The 22,568-nt window shown below is 36.5% G+C and overlaps 1 protein-coding gene across 2 annotated transcripts; it reads right to left on the bottom strand.

Annotated features, from left to right (window-relative positions):
• Nucleotides 1–1,797: 1,797 nt before the first annotated feature.
• LOC148848008 (shaggy-related protein kinase theta) lies at nucleotides 1,798–21,443 on the bottom strand. Of its 2 annotated transcripts, none has more exons than XM_088951611.1 (13): nucleotides 20,813–21,443; nucleotides 17,235–17,489; nucleotides 17,022–17,114; nucleotides 10,323–10,382; nucleotides 9,952–10,224; nucleotides 9,735–9,809; nucleotides 7,863–7,919; nucleotides 7,641–7,781; nucleotides 6,327–6,377; nucleotides 6,146–6,241; nucleotides 5,479–5,562; nucleotides 2,509–2,611; nucleotides 1,798–2,405 (listed from the first exon to the last, which is right to left on the bottom strand). In XM_088951611.1, exons 1-13 carry the CDS (start codon nucleotides 20,870–20,872, stop codon nucleotides 2,344–2,346), a joined length of 1,410 nt encoding a protein of 469 aa, XP_088807737.1. In that variant the 5' UTR covers nucleotides 20,873–21,443; the 3' UTR covers nucleotides 1,798–2,343. The 2 variants fall into 2 exon arrangements, with proteins under 2 accessions (XP_088807737.1, XP_088807738.1); XM_088951612.1 differs by lacking the exon at nucleotides 20,813–21,443 and adding an exon at nucleotides 20,579–20,655.
• Nucleotides 21,444–22,568: the final 1,125 nt, after the last annotated feature.

Here is a 22,568-nt window from a genome sequence, read left to right as displayed (position 1 = left end):
TTTTCACTTTTCATTCATCCCAGCTTTGCATTTGTATTTTTCGTTCATCTCAGTTTTTACATATTTCCCCTTTTACTTGTTTCTTTCTTTTTCATATTTTAATTTAATTTTTATATATTTTTTCATATTTTAATTATTACATATCTCCTTTTTACTTGCCTCTCTTTCCTATTTTTTTCAAAATGTAATAGATAATTTTTTACGGGATGGAGACATAACCTAATTATTATTATTTTAGAAGTTTTTTTTAACATATTTTTCTTAAACCTCCCCTATGTATTACTATTGTCATTATAATTATAAAGAAAGAAAAGACAATTTTTTTTTTATGGAATTGGGTTGGGTTGGGTGTAATTAGGACTTTCAATAGGATTTTGAATCCAAACTAGGTGGGATCAAGGTTCTAAATATCGCTACGCCCGATATGCCGATAGGGGTGTATCGGACAATATTGATACTTTTTTTACTTTTTTTATTTTTTTAAAACTGGTTCAGGGGGGCCAGTTTAAGGCTCCACCCCCTGAACCGGTCAGAGTCCCGATACACCCTCCGTAGGAGCGTATCAAGGTGCTCCCAATATGATACGTATCAACCAATACGAGTCGATACGTGTCAATACTTTGAACCTTGGGTGGGATTTTCAAATTCAATCAAAATTTAATCGGATTCAATGGATTTGGATTCCCCTTTTTGCTATTTGGATTATACTTGGATATTGATAAATCTAATATGAGGCTGATCCATTTAGAACCCCAGGAGTAATAGGTAAGGGAATGATAGGGGTGATCATGGGATGTGTCCATCTTAGCACCCAAGGTTCAAAGTATCGACACATATTGACCTGTATCGTATTGGGAGCACCTCGATACACCCCTATAGAGGGTGTATCAGGGCTTTGACCAGTTCAAGGGGTGGAAGAGCCTTAAAACAACCCCCTGAACCAGTTTAAAAAAAATGTAGAAGAAAAAGTACCAATACTACTCGATACACCCCTATTGGTGCATCGGGCATATCGATATTTAAAACCTTGTTAGCACCTATGTTAAAGGGTTGTATAGGACTCATGTCATAATGAGGAATCCGGTTGAAGACGATGATGAGAGAGAAGTGACAAAAATAGGGGTTGCGTGGTCCCTAATGAGACCTAATGTCTTTTTTTTTAGAGTGATAATCTAGTTTTCATCATTATAAAAATTAATAAAGTTAAGTAATTATTTTCTATTACATGCCCATGCTCAATACGAATGCCAATTACTAGTTTTTATTAATTCACCCTTGATTTTTTTATTACTTAATCTTATTATTTGTTATTATTTATCTTATTAAATTTTTATTTAAATTATATAATTTTATATTACTTCAAAATTAAGACCTTTAATGTTTTATAATTATTATTAATTCCTATAAATTCATCTACTAATTTTTATTAATTATTTATACTCAAGATGATTAATATTATCTTGTATTAGTCATAATTAAATTATATATTCTTTTAAAATTATTTATTTTCCTTAATAACACAATAGTCTCATAATAGGGGCATAGGACAGTATCGATACACCCTCTGTAGAGGCATATCGGAGTGCCCCAGACACGATATGTATCAACCTGTATCAGCCGATATGTGTTGATTCTTTGTAACCTTGGTCTCAACCATCATATGTGAAATATATAGAATCAAAACACAATTTTAGACTAAACTGCACAACTTGTAGAACGCACTAGGGGTGTGATGTGGTTTAACCCACCCATTTAGTCTACAATGGAGAAACTCTTCTACCGTGGATTCGTACTACATTTCATGAAAACACAACACCGTGGTAGCTCACTGCATTCAACTACAAATAATGTTTTCCATATTTTCCGTGGGCAGAGGTTTAGCTCTAGTTGTTTCTAGAAATACTCCAGAGAGGGGTATTAATCTTAAATTTATAGCTACAGGATTACTAGGGTTTTCTTTTTTGATTGAATAAGATGCCATATGAGATGGGTATTAATCTTAGTCGGGATATATAAGATAAATAAATACATGGCTATATATATAATGTCTGATTCTTGCCATCCTCAAGAGGCTAAAACCAAACTCTGTACCGTAGAATGTCGTTCATCTGCCGTCGCCTCCCTGTAAATGGAAACTGTCCACCGTACGAAATGGACCATCCTCCATTGCCCATAAATCTTCCTTGTACCTCAGCCTTGCTTTGCCGTTTTGATTTCTAAAGCCAGAGGCTGGTAATGTTCTATGCTCGGTATCAGGGCAAGCAATCAGGCCAATACAAGCCATGTTGCATCAGAGACCAAATGTATTAACTACTGCCAAAGATGATGTCGCCAGATCATTATTTATTTCTTCACATGCTCAGGGATGAGACGCTGAAGCAATTCAGGAGATGCACCAGCAAGCTCTGTTTCAAAGGTTTCCCGTGAAAAAAGAATTAAGATCAAGATTGGCATGATTACTGGGAGAAACAATGATAAACTACAGGATGGAAGAATTGATAATTTTACCTTGAGGTGTGAAGTCGAGCAATGGCGGAAGGGGACGCCCATTAGGCAAACGCGTGTTTGGGTCTCTTAACTCGTCAAAGAAAGGGTGTGCACAGGCCTCCAACTGCAGGAGCCCAGGACAAACTAATGGTATCAGTAATCAGAATTGATATAAGCTTCCAAATATTATACTTGATATCAAAGATTCAATATCATAAAAAAAAGGATATCATACTTATATCCACCTTATTCGGGTTTACAATAGCTTAAGTAAATGTGCAATGATTCAAGGGCATTCATTGAGTAATTAATGTATTGCAGTTCCTTTTTATATTCTTGGGTGCATTTTTAGCATTAGCAGGGCTACTGGTGACTCTGGTTAGGATAAGCGATTTATCATTTTAGCTAGGTAGTACGGGAATAGTGTATTGTATCAAATTTGCATATTTCCCCATCTGGTCTGTTTGTTGTTCATGCATAACCAGGGAGATTTACAAAATTTTCTTTTTCTTCTGTACTTGGAACTTGTATCATTCATTTTATCTATTTGTCATTTTATTAATCTCCATTTTTTAGGTTTTCTTGCGCGTGCGCTAGTGTAATACTTGTATGTTTGTGTCAAAATCATAGAAAAAATGATAATAATACCTATATCCACCTTATTGGGGTTTTCAAAAGCTTTGGTAAATAAGAAATGATTCAATGGACATGTTTTCATTGAGTAGTCCATGGAAGCCCTGTCACGTTCAGACAGGAAAGTTCAGGAAGCAAAGGAAAGTGTAGAGTTTTCCCATTTGTAATCCAATGCCTGATGAACATAAGTGGATTCTGAAACCAATAGGTTCTTGAGACACTTGGCATTTTATTATCTCTTTTTTTGGCCCTTTCTTACATCAATGAATATTAAAATTTAACAAAAAAATGAACATTATAAATACATTATAATTTTAACAACAAAGCATAGGTATCTAGTCAGCAGTATACCCCTTCCAAGACTCCAGATAACTGGGATCAACATTGGCTAAGCCTTCTTTTTCAAGTAATATTTATAATATTATATTTATGCTTTCCAACTAGTAAAGAAAAGCATTCAAATTTACCAATGCCATCTTCTTTAGGTAGACAATTACAGTTGACAAGATATCCTGTCGTTTAATAGTGAATACTTCTTTACAAGTATCCCAACATCTTTTCTTTTATTTTCTTTTTTAAAGTTCAACAAGGCAAGACTCCCCAACATTGCTCACAACTTCCTTAGAAGAGGATGGGCAAGAAAGGAAAAACACGTGAAAAAACCACAAGATTGTCAACTTGGATCCATCCAATGTTTAAAAATAGAGGCGCAAGGCAAAACGTAAGCCTTGAGGCACGTGGCTTAAGGCTCATGAATTACCACTTCAAAGAAAAACATGGAAATAGAGTACTAAAAGCTTAGAAAGACGATGAAGAGTGCATATTTCTATAGAAAGAGCATATAAATGAACAAATGAATACATAAACAAGAAGAGAGTACAAGGAACTTCACAAGACTCATCATATTCTTATAAACTATTTAATAACTATAAAAATGCTACAGAAACAAAGCCTTAAATGTACAAAATTACACAAAAAGCCGTTTTAGATGTGGAATCATAGCACTCATGATTTTTTAAAACATTGGATACATTGTCATAAGTGAGCATCTTCTCTATTAAATTTCTGAAACTAACTAATTTGGTGTTTACTGTAATTACTCAGATCAGGTAATGAAAGCCATAGCTTTAATATTCTCAGTGTTGGTTAATATTGTCAAATCCATTTTCTGTTGTAACCATCATTCTAATTCAGTGTTTTAAAAGCGCAAGGGCCAATTTGCACCTGAGGCGCAAGGCGAGGCGTGTGCCTTTTTGAAGCAAGGCGCAAAAATACAAAAAAAATGCTAAAAATAATAAAAAAATATTAGACATAATGTTAATAAAAAATATAAACTGAAATTTTAAAATAAATGTTTTGAAAAACCTATTATCTAAAATTAAAATACATAAACATAACATGTAAAGCATATTCAAATGAAATTTTAAAAATGAGAGCAAACATATAAAGAATTTTCAAGCATGTAAAACCCACAATCTCTTTTTTCCTCAACTGCAGTACTTCAAGTAGCTAATGTGATGTAAAACATATTGCATTCTTGATTCTATGAGTCGCCTTTGTACCATGCCCCTCGAAGCAAGCCCGAACAAGTCCATGTTAGGGTCTTAAATTCTTACTTCTCACATAAAAATAATGATTTTATAACTTTGATTGCCTTTTAAGAAGATATTTTATTAGAATGAATGACTGAACAACATTAACAAACTGGGGGTCCTCAGACCAAGTGTGTGCCTTTTGAAAGGGGTGCACCTAGGACTTGGGCAAGTCACATACCCTAAATGTGCCTCGCCAGTGTGCGCTAGGTGTACCTTTTAAATCCCTAAACTACCCCTTTACTTAATTTGTTGAACCATTTGCCTTTCTCTTACATGTATGAAGTGAACTCTTTATATATGTTTCTTTCTTCTTTGTCACAATCAAATGAGCAAAGCACAGATCAGTTTAGTCATCAACACATTGTCGATGAAGATGAGATCAGCTTTGCCATACTCAATTCCATCATTTTGAAATTACCTCCTTTGAAATATATGAAACTCAAAAGGGCATTGTCACAAATGAAAGTTCAGGGGGGCCAAGTGTCACTACCCCCAAAGTACAGGGTGGTAATTTGTAATTACACAAAAAAAAAACATTTATCCCCACATCAAATCTTATGCCTTTGGGGGAAATTCTGAGCCTAAGGCGCCTTTCTGATGAATGTAGAAAGAACAAACCATAAAAACCCATCAAACATGAAGCTATGCAGAAGACAGTAACTTGCCAAGGAAAAATCATAACTGAGAAAGAATAAATTGGCCCATCAAAAAACAATAAATATGCAAGATATGAATTTAATCTGATGGAGCTTAAAATCCTTACAGCAGTGCAACGCAAATTTGGTGAGTACTGGAGCAGCCGTGACACAAGATCTACTGCTTCAGGAGGCATTCGCTTGTGAAAGACCTGCAAATTTTAAAGGTTGGTGTTAGGAGAATTCCCAACAGAACATGGAATTAACATATCAATATTCAGGTATAGACCAAATGACATCCTATAACAGTTTTTTTTTTATCAATAACAGAAACTTATATTAATAAAATAAACAGGATTACATACAGAACTCCAGGGGAGATAAAATGACTTATCTCCCCCTGAGAGAACCCGAAGAGATAATTAAAGAGTAGCCCAAAATAATTGACTCCTTCCCACCCCCTGCCTTGCCAAGTTATCTGCAAAGGCATCAGCAGTTCTCTTTACCCATTGAAATTGAATTTCCAAGCCCCTAGTTAACCACTTAACCTCTCCTCTCATTAGCATACATCCAAAGTCCACAATCCTTCCTTAGCCAGTTTAATACTAGTTGCCCATATGACAGTTAATTGTTTTACCCAAAGGTAAATGTATTTGGATAAACCCATCAAGCAATTCAATTGTATACAGAGAAAGGATAAATTTTCTTTATCTTGCAAAATGGGAAAAATGCCCTAATAACTGTCATCAATCATTGATCAGTACTCTTATCACTCCCAATGAATTGTTCACCAACCTTGTGCCATGGGTGAGCTTTGATTTGAGGAAACTTGAACTCTGTGTAATTTGGATTCATGCACTTAATCTCCTCTCTTGTTGGCGTCCCTAGAACCTAGTACATTAACACTTTGCTTCAATAGACATACAATTTTCAAGACGGAAAAAAAATATGTGAAATAAATCAAATGATATCAAACCTTAATGATCTCCACAAGCTGATCAACACCGCTTTCCCCAGGAAATAAGGGCTGAAAATGATGTACCACCCACAAATGTAAGTTATGAGAAATTGAGGATCATAAATATGCCGTTTATTACCAGGACCAGTGTTTTCAAAGCACAAGGCGCAAGGGCCATTTTGCGCCTGAGGCGCAAACCTTTTTGAGGCAAGGCGCACAATTTAAAAAAATGCAAAATATTCGAAAAAATTATAAAATATAATATTAATAAAAAATATTAACTTAAGTTTAAAAAAATGTTTTAAAAAACCTATTATCTAAAATAAAATACATAAATATAATATGTAAAGCATATTCAAATGAGAACTTAAAAATGAAATCAAACGTATAAAACATTTTCAAGTATATAAAACCCACAATCTCTTTTTTTTTCTCAATTGCATCAAGTAGCTAATGTGATATATTACATTCCTAATTCTACGAGCCGCCTTTGTGCCACGCCCCTCAAGGCAAGCCCAAACAAGTCCATGTTAGGGTCTTAAATTCTTAGATTTCACACAAAAAATAATAATTTTATAGTTTAAATTGCTTTTAAGAAGATATTTTATTAAGATGAATGAACAGACAACCCCCTATTTGGTAATGTTGTCCATTCATTCATCTTAATAAAATATCTTCTTAAAAGCAATTTAAACTATAAAATTATTATTTTTGTGTGAAATCTAAGAATTTGAGACCTTCACATGGACTTGTTTGGGCTGGCCTCGAGGGGTGTGGCACGGGAGTCCAAGGGCGGAGCCCCCGGCCCAGCGGCCAGACTCAAAAAAGGGAAAAAGCAGCAAATTTTCAAAAGGCGCATGCCTAGGCTAAGGCGCAAGGCACACCAGGTGTGCACCTTTTGAATGGGCTGCGCCTAGGACCCGGGCGAGGAGCCTACCCCAAAATGCACCTCGCCTGAGCGCCTAGGCGCGCCTTAAATAACTGATCATAAAAAATCATCATAAAAACTAACCCTGGAGGTAATGATAAGAGGCTACAGTGGATAAAGTATGAGGTACAGCAACTCTACTAAAACAATAGCACAAAGAACAGAATGGTGAAACAGGATTCATATAGCCAACCCCATATAGTTTGGAACTTTGGATAAGGTTTGGATGTTGATAATGATGATGACTGAACTAGTTGAGAAAAATACATTTAGAAAGAGTATACTAGGTTGAGGTAACACTGTGCTTCACCTTGGAAGGACTCAAATTGAAGCTATGTTAAGTGGTTCACGACTCAATCTTAGTCAAAACCATTATTTGGAATAAATTACAAATGCAGACCCACCTGTCCCAGAAGGAGCTCAGCCATGACACAACCAACAGACCAGATATCGATAGCTGTTGTGTACTCAGTAGCTCCAAAGATCAGTTCCGGAGCCCTATAATAACGAGAACAAATGTATGATATATTTGGTTCACCTGGCACCTGCAATTAAACAAACTAAATGTCAAACATTTGATGATAAAACTATATTGTAATGCTAGGAAAATTACAAAACAGACTTACCAACTTTTTTGCACTTCCAAAATCACAAAGCTTTAACTGATGGGTATGGGGATTGACCTACAATATGCATAAATATTCAACTTAATTTCTTTATGCTAATAAAAATACACTGATACTACCTTTTAAAATTATCCTTGTGCTCTCAGCATCAATCACAAGTGCAACAATAGACAGATAAAAGTTTTACTTCAGCCTCAAAATTTGATGTACCAGTATCACATTTCATTTCAGAATATCATTTTCTTCAATTAATTGAACGAAGAATAAAGAAAAATTATCAGATGCATTTGAACAATAGTGATGCAATTAAACAGAATGGAATGGCAAAACAGGACTGGTAGCCAACCCCATGTAGGTGGGATAAGGCTTGGATGGTGATGATCATTTGAACAACATAAAATTTAAGTAACATCAAACAATGGAGAAATGGGTGCACCTTATCAGCTAAGGTATATATACATAAAACATTCTTTTATCGAAATCCAAGATGTAAGCATCAATTCAAACATCTGATACAATAAGCTGGCACTATACCTATTTTCATTTTATATATTTACGTAATATTAAATCCATTGGAACTTCCAATTTATTTTGGTAGCAGCATTTCAATGGAATTTCAAAAGTTCAGAGTTTCAGCTATAAATACAAGTGCGTAATAGTTACATTGTTTCTGAAGCCAATACAAGCACCAGCAGGGGTTTAAAAAATAGGAACAATGATAATTGACAGCATAGTTTTCAAGATGCAGAGGCAAGTACCGGGGGGGGGGGGGGGCAAGGCAATGGGTTTTTAAATAAAACCCTAAATCCTAGGACAAATCCCTAGGTTCCATAGCAACCAGAAACCATCTTGCATTTGTAGTTATGAATAATCTTATCAAATAAATATAAACTAAAATGTGTGGTCATTAAAGACAAAAAACTAGAAAATAATGACAAGAAACTAGTATATCAACCCATAAAATGAACAATTTAGTATAATAATGTCTATTTTATTATTAATCTCAGAAAATAAAATTTAAAAAATATTACAGCACCTTGACTTAGATAAATTGGAAATTATGGTATGAATTCTAATCAAAATCATATGAGTTCGATAAACACCAGTTACCAAAACTTGCCAGTATCAATAGGTTCTAAAACTATACTTCTGTCCAACCATGTTTCAGACATGTCTTGACAAGGGTTTCTTGTCAACAACAAGAGTCTGATGTGAAGAAATCTATAGGTACCACAAGACAAAGACATAGAACAACATATAAATGTGAATATGTTTATAGTAGCATGAAGATCAAATTTTGATGCTTAATTCATCTAACAATTAATAAAACAAGCGAGTTACACTTCTGTGTAAGGAAGCAAACTTTCCTCTCATCAAAATTTATACATATCAAATGCTATTTAATAAGGACAAACTCCATGTCCTCTGTCAATATATAAGTTTCTTCAATTATTTGTTTACAACTACACCAGGTTTAGTTGAAGATAGATAAAGATTTGAATAGCATAAGGTCATAATGTTCCTCACTCTAAGAAAACCAATCACATCCAGGTCGGTAAGACCCAGTTAAGTGTTATATTTTCCTCACTCTAAGAAAGCAGGACAAGAGAATGTGCAGTTGACCATAACCTATTGCGTAATGCCCAGATTTTACTTTATGCCACCCATCAAAAGGAATAGTTCATGGAAAAAAATAGAATGATGTAGAAATGGCTAGGACCGCTAGGTGTGAAAATATCCAAACTAAGCACTATTTCGGTAACAGATCTACAATTATATAGGGAAGCTCCACATTTAAACAATTCATTCAAATTGTTACACAATCATTTACTCTCATGAAAGCCATAGAGGTAATATTCAATACTTTCTTACCAACAAATTCTGAGGCTTAATATCACGATGACAAACACCAATGACACTGTGTATGTAGTTAAGTGCACGACAGATCTACAAGAATGACCAAAAAAATAGCTCAGAAAAAGCAGAACCTTCCAAAGAAAGATACACAAACAGGTTAACCTGTATGTTTAGCAGAAAAGTCTCACAGCCTATGAATATGTACAAATTAATGCATGCTAACACAGCCCACCTGGTAAGTATAAAGTTCCACATAGATCAACGGCATATGTTGATTCATCTTGGTATAGTGCCTTGTAATTCGGTAAACAGTCTCAGAGACATACTCCAGTACAAGGTTTAGGTACAGCTCATCTTTGTCCGTAGTTGAAAAGAAACAGTGTTTTAGTTGAATTACATTAGGATGGTCAAATAACCGCATAATTTGCAATTCTCTGTTCTTATATCTCTTATCCTGAAGAACCTTCTTGATGGCAACTGCTTCCCCTGTTTCCACACACTTGGCCTGAAATGAACAAATTTCCAAATGTAACAACAATACCAAGATATATGCAACATGTATCAAACAAAGTCCACTAACACGTTAAGGTTGATACTCTATACCTGAAAGACAACACCGAATGAACCAGTGCCAACCACACGCTCTGCCATGTATGAGATTGTCTATTATCCATTAAATAAAAAAAAAATCAGTTTCATCAACTTTTTCTAGACCCCAAACAGTTATAGTAATTTTTCTGCCCAATTAATCAACTAGGATATATGCAAGGATAAGCATATTCTGCATGGTCATGAACAGCATAAATGAATACCCTCTCTCTCTCTCTGTCTCTCTCTCTTTCTCACAAACACATAGTGACAGAGCCATGAATTTTCTTTTGGATAATAGACAGGAAGTTGGAGAAGAGCAGAAGAGTGATCCTTAACAGTTCAGTTCTTTTTTTTTTTTTTGGGGGGGGGGGGGGGGGGGGGGCCCAATTTACTACATTTTTTAACCCAGATTCCACTTACTATCTATGTAAATGATAATTTTAACAAAAAGTTTGGGGGGGGGGGGGGGGCGGCGGCGGGGAGAGACACAAACACACTCTGTTCTTAACTGCATGTTTTCTGCCTTTTTTTTTTATAAACAAATTGTTCTTAACTGCATGTTTTCTGTTTCTAGAACATGTGCAGAAAGGTGGTGATCATGTGCTGGTCTATTTCCTTTAAGAGCAAACTGCTTCCAAACTTCATTTGTTGAGGCTGTCTTTCCTCGGAATTTATTTGCATATTGCATCTACAGTTTGCATAAAAAATGCCTTTTTGTCATTATATATAAAAGATGGTACTTGGTTTATATTTCTAATGTTTATTAATCATTTTTAATCTACTTGTTAGTAAACCTTGCTCTTTAAGTCTTGTATGGAAGGCATATCTCAACTCAACAAAGATGCATAAAAGAATAATGTAGAAGATGCAAGTATGGCAAAAAAATGATCTAAAGTACTCAACTCATTCGCGCCACCATTACTAAGATGGAAGTATGCCAAAGCAAAGCCAAACATCTTTTTTTTTTTTTTATGAATGATAATAAATTTATTAATTCAGAAGCAGATTTAGAGTGAGTTCATACAACATCCCAAGGAGAGGTGAGAGCTGCAGCCCCTCCTTGAATCTTACAAGTAAACTAGGAAAGAAAAGCAAGAATCACAACTGAGCCCAAAACAATTCTTCCCTATTTACCCCTTGCTTACCTAACACATCTGACAAAGTATTGTATCCAAAGAAGATATGATAATATCGGAAACTTCTGCCAAACAATCTACTCAGTAATTGATAATATTGGAAACTTCTGTCCAAAAGACTACAAAAAAAATGGGCATAATAAATTGTATCCAAAGAAGATATGAAATTACATATGTAAATTTTGAACAAGTAATGGTTAATTTTTAATATGAACAAAGAATGATGTACAAACTGATTTTTTGCTCCACATCTCAATATAATACTTTAGCATTTAAACATATATGCAAATAAAAGAATGGTGTACAAACAGTTTTGTGCCAAGAACATCTGATGTTGGCCTAGCCCCTATTACCCACCCCATTCATTTCTTTTTATAATATCTAATCTTTGGGAATCAACCCCCAGTACAGCAAAGTTTTTATTTATTCCTTATCTTAGCATTAGCATTACATGGATAATGAATAAATAGCATTTAGGATCATTCAAACTGTTTTTTCAAGATGAAGGAACAAGGTGACCCTTAGCAGGTAAATCTCAAGAGAGCAAACTCCAAAATACCACCTAATACAAATTATAGAACAATCAGGAATCCACAGAACTAAAATGCACAAATGAACCAGGCGAACCACCAGCCACCAAAAAATCCAGACAAGGAACTTTTTACTTCTTTACAGTCCTCCTAGGCTTCAATGATTTCTTGTTTGGCCCAATCCAAATAGGCCCCTTTTCAACCTAGTAAAGACAATTGAGTCCAAAACCTCAGTGCTTCCTCTTCCTTCTAAATCTGCTAATTGCTAAAGACTTATGAAATTGTGTAATTTTCTTCAGGGCCTACATCATTTTCCTTAAATGGCATAGGATATTTCTCTACCAACTATTAAAACAACTTCCTGACACACTCCTCACCCCAAGAACAATTAAACCCTAAGCTTTGCTTCTGTATTCACAACCTCTTCCAACTGTTAAAGCAACTGATTTTTCAATTGCATGGGCTTCATTGTGAGGCAACCTCCTTGTTGCTTGAATCTCCATCATTCTCTTCCTCTAATCCTCCTCTTCTGCTGATGTATTCTTACCCTTTAAAGCTGGAAAAGTTCTATAATTACTTTTCCTTTTAAAAGTCTTTAAACAAGAACCTGCAAAGTTCTTTTCTTCTACCCCTAACTTCTCACTTTCAAAATCTTCAAGCTCCTCTCCCTGCTTTTCCAACTGAAAAAATTAAATATTTTCCTTGTTGCCTTGGTTATCTTTTTCACTTGTTGACAAAACATTACCAACGCCTTTACCACTAACAGATTCTTCAAGAATCACCAAATCCCCCTTGTCTGATGTAGTAGGCTGATCCATCCCAGTTGAAACCTTGTGTGAACCCTCTTCAATTTCTCCAGAGGCTTCACTTCCACTTCAGCACCAGCACCAATGGTTTTCTTGTTTACCTCCCTTTGTACCTCCGTCTCCAGTGACGCCTAGTCATCACTTGATGAACCTTTCCCTCAATCTCAAAACCCTCCACCTTCTCCCCTTCTCAATCCGCAAAACTTGCAAACCCTTTTGCTCTATCAGCTTCGAGGTTTTTCAAATCATGGATGTAAATTGGGGACGACGAAGACGACGAAACTTCAACTATAATGTCTCTCAACTGGTTCACATGATTAATTAAACTTCAACCATGTGCGCCATGGACCAGACGAACCGGTTATTAGGAATGAGACTGCCTCCTTTAACCACTTTCTCCCAACCTCAAAACCCGACATTGTTTCGCATATATGGTCACCTGGCCCAGCAAATATCTGAACCCTCTCCCCATCCAAGTTAAAAATTTCTTGAGACTGATTGTTACCTGACCTACCCCCTGACATCAGTTGATCTACCTACCCTTTCTTTCCTTGCACATTTTAGCTAGGACTAACATTACAATGGGTTTTTATCAAGACTATTGGGAGGTGTTGAAAGAGGATTTAGTTGAAGCCTTTAAGGAATTTGCAAATAATCACACCTCCTTTAACCACTTGTCTCTAGTTGAAGTCTATAAGCCCTGGAATCAACGCCACCTTTTTGGCCTTGATACCTAAGAAGAATGATGCCAACCACCCAAAAGATTATAAGCCTATTAGTCTGGTGACAAGCATCTATAAAATTCTAGCTAAAGTGCTCTCATTGAGGATCAAAACAGTTCTCCCCTCTATCATTAGTGAAACCCAGGGGGGCTTTCATTCAAGGGCAAAAAATAACAGATCAGATCTTAATTGTGAATGAGTGTGAGGAGGAAATGAAAAGGTCTAGGAAGAGAGGTTTCATTTGTAAATTGGATCTTAAAAAGGCCTATGATTTGGTATTAGAGGTTATGCAAAACTGTGGATTTGGGGACAAGTGGTGTAGTTGGATTTTTGGGTGTATTAGTACTTGTGACTACTCTATTCTGGTAAATGGTATGGTGAGGGACTTTTTTCCAGCTTGCAGGGGTGTCAGGCAAGGGGATCCGCTCTCCCCCTTCCTTTATACCTTAGTAGCTGATGTGATTAGTAGGATCATTACTAAGGCTGACAGTGAAGATGCCATTAGAGATTGGAGAATAGGGAGAAACCAAGTCTCCATCACCCACCTTCAGTTTGCAAATGACCTAATGATACTTTGTGAAGGAGGTTTTAGCGAAAAGGTAGCAAACCTAAAGGAGCTAATCAAAGGATTTGAAAGTATTTCTAATTTGAGAATAAATTTGGAAAAGAGTTGCATAGCGGGTATAAATTTGGAGGTGGAGGAGGTCGAGGCTATTGCAGAGTGTCTTGAGTGTTCCACCTCTGCTTGGCCTATGTCATACTTAGGGCTTCCTTTAGGGGCAAATCCTAGGGAGAGTAGATTTTGGACCCCAATGATAGAAAAGTTTGAGAAGAGATTAGCCTCATGGAAGAGGAATTATGTCTCTTTAGGAGGGAGAATTATCCTAATAAGAGCTACCTTGGCTAACTTACCTACCTATTTTTTGTTTGTATTTAGGATACCAGTTAGGGAAGCTAGGAAACTGGAGAAGTTGATGAGAGATTTTTTGAGAGCCAAGACAAAAAAAAATATCACTTGGTTAATTGGGAAATTGTATGTAGAAGTAAAGAAGATGAGGGTTTGAGACTTGGAAGGGTAACTGGAAAAAATCAAGCTTTGTTAGGGAAATGGTTGTGGCGATAGCCATTGGAAAGAGAGAGATTGTGGCATGAGGTGGTGGGAAGCATTCATGGAAGGTCAGAGAATGGATGGGATGCTGGTGTATCAAGGCAAGCTAACCTAACAGCACCTTGGAAGGCCATTCACAACACCCTTCCTCAATTCCTCAATTTTATTAGGTATGAAGTTTGGTCTGGCAACGTTGTTTATTTTTTGGAGGATATTTGAGTAGGAGACACACGTTTAAAGGATCTGTTGCCTTTGCTATTTTCTGTTTCTTTGTACAAAAAAGAGGTGGTCTCAAAATTTGTCTCACCTTTGGGAACACCCTTAGATCCTACTTGGGATTTTGGGTTTCGTAGAGGACTTAGGGATGATGAAATTGAATCTCTTTCTGTTTTGCTTGGTTGTCTTAATTAGGTTTGTTTGGATCCCTCCAAGCCAGATAAGAGGGTATGGACTCCTAGACCCAATGGAACATTCACTTGTGCTTCTTTCTTCAAGTCCATCTCTCAATTTTCTACTCACCAACCATTTCCATCAAAAGAAATTTGGTGCAGGCCAGTTCCCTTAAAAACTATGGCATTTTGTTGGGAAGTATTGCATGGGAAAGTAAACACTCTAGATAACCTACAAAAAAGAAGACCTTTCCTCTGTACTTCTCCTAATTGGGCTTGGCTACTTTCGTTGTTTAGGAGTAGTTGGAGTCTACCAACAGAAGTACACATGCTCTTCAACCATTCTACCCTTTATTGGCCTACAAAAATAAGGAGAATTATGTGGAGATGTGCTCGTGCTGCCTTGATTTGGACTCTTTGGGAAGAAAGGAATGCTAGAATTTTTCAAGAAAAGGAAAGGAACTGTCAAGAATTGAAAGACTGTGTGTTGAATAGGGCAATACCTTGGCTGAAGACCTTGGAAATCTTTCATCAATTCTCCTTTAATGACCTTTGGAAAAATTGGTCAGCAGTAGCGAGGTGTTCGTCCTTAAAGGACAAATCAATTACAAGTTGGTCTCCTCCATCCGAAGGCTCACTGAAGTTGAACTTTGATGGAAGTAGCATGGGTAATCTAGGATTATCTGGAATAGGGGGTGCTTTGAGAAATGAGAAGGGAGAGAATTTGTTGCTCTTCTAAGGTCCCTTAGGAATTGGGGACTCCAACAAGGCAGAACTATTAGCTGCTATACAAGGGGTGCAATTTGCAAACCAGATGGGGGTGCGACACCTAACAATCGTGGGGGATTCCAAAGTGGTGGTGGGTTGGTTGAAAAACCCTGAAGAGGCTATGTGGCGTTACAAGAATGAAATGAAGAAATTTAGTTGGTTGACAAGGAATATGTTGGTCACTGTACAGTGGGTGGGGAGATCAGCAAATACTTTGTCAGATGTGTTAGCCAAACAAGGGGTAAATAGGGAAGAATTGTTTTGGGCTCAGTTGTGATTCTTGCTTTTCTTTCCTAATTTACTTGTAAGATTCAAGGAGGGGCTGCAGCTCGCGCCTCTCCCTGGAATGTTGTATGAACTCACTCTAAATCTGCTTCTGAATTAATAAATTTATAATCATTCATCAAAAAAAAAAAAACATTGGTAGTGGCCTTTTAATTACCAATAAAAAAGGAAAATCCAAAGGGCTTTGAATTAAATCTTATAACTGAAGACTTTCTTGAAAAAAAATACAATTAGATTCATGAATTTTATGATCTACGTCATTCATGTGATTCAAATTAATTGACTGGGATTTAGTTCTGCACTTTGGCATTTAGCTTTTCCCCTAATTTTTCAAGGGCTTTTGTGTTACAATGTCCCATGCTGGGAGAAGACTAACTTGGGTTGTTAAAACCTATTTAATTTAAAGACTTCTTTAAGAACATTTCCATCATATGTTTGTTAATAAACAGTGTTGTCAGAACTGGACCTGACACTGAACCCTTTTTTGTCACTAGATCATTGGACAAATGTTCCAATTGTCCATTGCAACCATTTGACTTGCTTACTAGAATTAGAAAAGCAAGAAAATAAGACAGACAAAAAGTTAGAAAAAAAACTCAGATATCCTTTAGAGCTGTTTTAGATTAAAATAAGATTCAAACAATAAATTTGAGGTAGGTTTGACAAAGTCAACATTTCTAAAAATTTGGTAGAATAAAACTATATTGCTGCCACTTTATGTGATTCAATTGAATTTAAAGTCAAACTTCATTATATCATCTTATACTTATAGTGTACAACTAGTAAACTTCGTAGTAATAAAAACAAATACAGTTAATGAGAGCTGTATGATTATTTTACTTCTAAACAAGAAACAATCTTACAATATAAAATACGATTCGCAATTTAATTTGATTCAACCTTTACAATTTGCAATATGATTATAATTTCCAAAACATGAACAAATCAGAAGTGTGATAAGCATTACCTGTTTTGGCTGACCATTTTTACCACCTATCGTAGTTGAAATAATTTGACCTGTCTCTGTCCCGTTGCCATTTATGACAGCTGCCTCCATATCCTTCAAAATCCAATAATACAATTAGAACAAATTCTTCACAATAAAGGAGAATTGCAAAGGCATCTTCTGGCTTCAACGTATCTTTATAAATAGAACATATAAACAGATTATAGGTATTACCTTATCATCATGGCTTTCTGTTTTATCATCTCTGATTTTCATTTCATGCATTTCCTTTGGAAGCTGATCAAAACCAGACTTTTCAGTTTTAGAGTTGGAAGAAATTGTGGATGTGCTTGCATCAGCTTCCAGTGAAGCAGAAGCTATGTGTTGTTCCAGGCCTACAGTTGTTTTCTCCACCGACTGAGTCTCCCCAGTAACATTCTGTTCTGTTTCCTGATCAACCTTTGCCCTTTTTGATCCAGAATCCCCACCCTAAGATAAAGTGCATTTGAAGATTGTCATGTAAAGATAATTTTTTGATCAATAGTCATGTAAAGATAATTAATTAAAGGGGTTAAGATGCAATCACCAAAATTGTCTGAAAGGATATAGATGCAACAAACTAATTTGACTTAATGTTGATTCCAAATAGTGTAGAAAGACAAATCAGGTATTTCACAAACCAGGATTAAGCGTGAAGAAATCAAGGAACAATTCATCATACACAAGGATGGAAACCAAACTCAAGGCGTGGCATATGCAACCCAACAATTACACCACAATCCTCTCTTAGCAAACCAATCTGGAACTTGATCTGCTTTTGAAAGTTGACCTTGTGAGCTAGATAGCATACATGTCAATGCACATACTGACACTTGGTATGTTGACCAATGCATAAAAGTGAGTCAAAAAATTAATAATGTGATGTTAGAACTTTTTATTGCATGTTTTATTGTATTATAGAATGGTTCATTACTTAATACAATAACTGGCATAATACAGATAGGAAACAGGTAGAAGGTATAAACAAGTTGCATCAGAGGCAACACAAGCTCATTTTAGGAATTATCTATTAATACGATGCACTGCTTGCTTAAACGGGTAAGGATATTTGATAAATTAAGAATTATTTAACATTCCGACCAAGATTATCCATTTTTGCAATGGTTGACACAAACATTTAAAGTGAACCTGCTATATTGGAAAAATCTCACAAAAAATATCTCAAAGGAATGATTGCCATATGGGAAGCTTTTGGAACTTGGAGCTTGAAAAAACTACTCAGACTCTTGGGAGTTTTTTTACTTAAAAGATATGCAATTCTTATCTCTTCTAGTTAACAAAATTCCAAAGAAAAGAAGAGACAAAACCATGAAGGGAGTTTTCTGTGTTGTTCTCAGCACAGCATTACAAAACCACCATGCAATGAATCAAACTCTTCATTTCTTGGCAAAAAGGTCAAACGAATTTAAATAAACAACTCCTTATCAGAATGGTTTCGTTAATATCCCATTTCCTACATCAAATGCCAAGTAGCTTTTGGATGACCAGGAAGACATCCAGAGCTTGATCAACTAACCCAGCCCTGTAATTGTGCAGATTCTATATGGATATGTTTCAATTTCCCAAAAGAAAGAAGAAATTTGATGAAAAGTGGTTTTGCATTTTCTCCACAATCCACATTGCAAAACCACTGCACTTAAGCCTCAAGCAGTAGAAAGCAAGAGCACAGATGATGCAAGCCCCATGATGCTGCATAGATATGTTACAATGCTCCCTCATGATCTCCCAATGAAACATACATATCAGTGGTGGAAATAAATTCAAACATACTTGAACTAATATTTAATTTCTATCGCCGGCATGCCCATGTTTCATTGGGTGGTCGAAAGGGAGTGTGTAGAAAGCACCTGGTATCATGTATCCTAATTGTGTAAGACCTTTTTTTAAGATAAATAAAGAAGAAAATTTATTAGAAAACAACCAGCAGATAATACAGCAGGTGACAAGGCATCACCCGAAAAACCAAAGAAAAACCAATCCACCCCAACTTCCAGACAAACCCTCAAACAAAACAACAAACACTAAACTCAAAAACCTGCCAAAAACAGACCCAAATTCAAAGCCAGAAACCCTATCTATAGCTTATCTCCCCTCTTTTCAAAAATCAAACCAAAACACCCAACCCAAAACCCTTCCCATCAGCAGAGCTCACACCCTTCCTTCAAAACCTTCACCAGTAGGAACCAGAACTTCTTTTTTCCTCTTTGTAGTTTTCCTTGTCTTCCTTGCCCCTTTATTTACACCAACTCCAAAAAGGTCTCCCCTTAGTCTAGCAAAAATCTTAGAAACTGTCACATTTTGGTTTTTATTCTGGTGCTAAATCTCCTCACCACATTAGGAAGTCATATTATTGTTCCCCTCCTCCCCCCTCCCCCCGTTATCATTAATCCTTTCCAACCCTATAACTGTGTTCTTCTCAAATACTTGTCTGCTGTCACACCCTCTCCATTCTCCATTTCACAGGTAGAAGTGCAGAACCACAAGCCTCGGAAGATGGAAAATCCTTTCAATTCCTCAATACAACTCCATCTTCCTCCACTTCCTTAAAGGCATTCCTTGCAAATTCCTCACCACCTAAGAAAAATAAACCCAAAATTTTACTTACCTCCACCTCTTTGTTGACGACCATCTCCAAGTCAGTTTTATTTTCCAATTCCATGCATTTCGTGCCTTCCACTTCCTCTTCATAATCTTTCTCAATAGGTTTTGGTTATTATTTTCTATTACACAATATGCAGTTTCCCCAAGTTACAGGTTTTCATATTACTTATTCTTATGGAGCAGCACTCCAATTCAAAAGGCAAATTTATTTCCTATGAACATGGGATGGAAATAGAGCCTATGCAGCCCATCAAATCAGAACAAGAAAATAGAAAATAGTAATAAACATCTAAATGCTTGAGGGAAAGACAATACACTTTTTTTGTTCAAATGAGAGTAATGCCGTGCATGGTTTAAGACCGTCCGCCTACTCTTTGGCAACTTAAGGATATCAGCCTTTAAAGTTTAAATAATTTAAAAAGATTTTTATAGAACAACTACTTTTAGGAATAAATTCCTAAAATTTTAAATAACCAGCTGGCCTATATAGATACAGTTAGGATACTTTTACATATGGTTTACGGTATAAAATAAATTTGATATCTCTGTAGAAAATAAAAAAAAAAAAAAAGACCAGAAGGGTTTCCCTATAGCATCCCGTGGTAGCCATGAGGTTACGTGTTCGAGTCCAGCTTACGCATGTAATCAACCACATTCCAGTTAATAAACAAACCCCCATCTGGTTATAAAAAAGCAATGCAAGACATAAGCTCATCCAGAGAGCTAGAGAAATCCCACATACCGAATAACCCGACAAGAAATAAAGAGCAAAAAATCTAACACCCCAAAAAAGGAAAAGATCACCAGTCATAGGCCCTTCCTAGAAAAACAGAAAATAACGGAACTAAATAAAAATAAATATTCAAATCATCTCTAAAATAATCAATAAATGCAGACTCAGAGATGATCATTACAACCTGGAATACCCCATAAACTGGAAAGCAGCAACATTATTAACACCAAGGCCAACACCAATCGAATGTCATTCCAAACCCTGATCGATAACCAAAAAAATCGGTACTTTCAACAAATTTTTCACATAAAAAAGCTTAGAAATATGGATTAAGAAAAAAAGGGCAAAATGTACCGAGAAAAGAAACAAGAAAAAAAAAAACAATAAAAAGACGAATCATGAACCGAAAAGGACTTACAGGATCGGAAATGGAGGAACGACCAGAAGCAATGCTCTTGAGACGACGCATGACATGCATGGCTATCCCAACAAAAACCCTTACTTTTCTGCTTTTTCTCTTCTTCTTCCTCCTCCAATCCGCCTCTGCCCTGCTCCCTCGCAGCTCCAAAGATCAAATTAAAAAAAACTAAACCAACACCCAAAAGGGAGCCTCTTCCTTCTCTCCTCTCTCTCTCTCCTCTCTGTTTTGCAGAGAAACAAGAAGAGGAGAGAAAAGGAATTCTCAAAACAAAAGGAGAAAGAGAAGGAAAAAGAAACAATTCCCCCAGCCCTCTTCTACCTTCTCCTCTCACCCCATAACTCACAAAGCCACAACCAATCTTTCGCTTTCAGATTTTTTCCTTTTTTTCTGCTTGCAGTCAAAATCTCCTCAAATCCAATCATTCCATGTTGGACCGTACGCCAGTCAAACTTTGATTGACAACCGTCGATTGCTTATCATGCGACATCTAACGGTTAAAAGACATGCTATGTCGGTGTTTTCAAAGGAGATGATGTTACGAAATTACCCTCATTGGTGGAAAAAATTTACGAAAATGGCTTCGGACATCGTTTGTTTGTGACCAGATTATCCGGGAGCTTTGTCCCCCGGACAGTTGGATTAGCGGTTACATTATACATTAATCGCCCAATTAAGAGCGTATGAATCGGTCATTATCTCTTGAAATTCAGAGACAATGGATCCTGTCCCCAGTAATCCAATGGAGGCCTCTGGTTGTTTGATTCAAGATTCATTTAAAAGGAAAAAGAAAGAAAAAATCAAGGCCGTTGATTTAGTAGACCCGTATCCAGAAAAGGAAACCGTACCGATAACTCTACGATGGTACGGATTGAGCAATGCTAAGGACACGAACTTTTCCCGTGTATTCCTCACGACTTCACGCTTCACCATTCCATCCCTCAAATCTCAGCCTCGGTGAATCCGACAATTAGAGGTATATATGAATGAGCCGGTTTTAAGTTGGACCTCTACAAAACAAAATCAATTTGGACTGAACGCACCAATAAGATATATTGAATTAGATCAGAGTAGACTTAATGCTCCAAAATGTTTATTGGGTTGTGATGTAGGCGCACTCGGATCGTCCAATGGTGGGACTACACGTGTTAGCCAGCGCAGCTCAGGGCAGAATCAATCGGGGCCATGCAGAGTTGAGCTCAACGGGCCATGCATAACCAATCGCGTGGGGTTACTTGGCAGCCTCAGATGGCCGTGCTCGTCGTGTATGGACTCCATCTCGATTGCTTGCGCTCTTAGGAGGTACCTCCCCCAAGGTAAGGGATCATAACTTAAGATTCTCAAGTTTTCCTTGAGATTTCTTATCCTCCCTTGTGAACTCGTCTGAGCCCTTATACCTCAGATTCCAGTCACTCCACACCAACGTATTAACTTAATTGTCGGAGTCTCTGCCTCAAGTCTTAATCCGGGGTTTCTAACGTGTTCTCTCCCTTTACGGGAGTGATCTACCCATCCTCTACCACCTTGGATTTGGGCACCTCGCACCTTGACTTGGGGGTAAATTGACAATGTTGACCTCGGCCATCCCAAGCATCAACATATTGGATTTGGTTCATCTGTAATTGAGTTATATTGGATTGAATCGGTTTAAATCAAAATCTACTTCGTTAATAAAATATAAGAATATAAATGTCAATTCACTAGGTTTGAGTTAGAACCAATTTGAACAGACTTGATAGTTTAAACATTAAATTGA

This window comes from Nelumbo lutea, chromosome 6 (assembly GCF_056320005.1).
Source record: "Nelumbo lutea isolate HS-2025 chromosome 6, American lotus-T2T, whole genome shotgun sequence".
Taxonomy (NCBI): Eukaryota; Viridiplantae; Streptophyta; class Magnoliopsida; order Proteales; family Nelumbonaceae; genus Nelumbo; species Nelumbo lutea.
The sequence above is the reverse complement of the archived record's forward strand: the minus strand, read 5'-3'. Positions and strand labels throughout refer to the sequence as shown.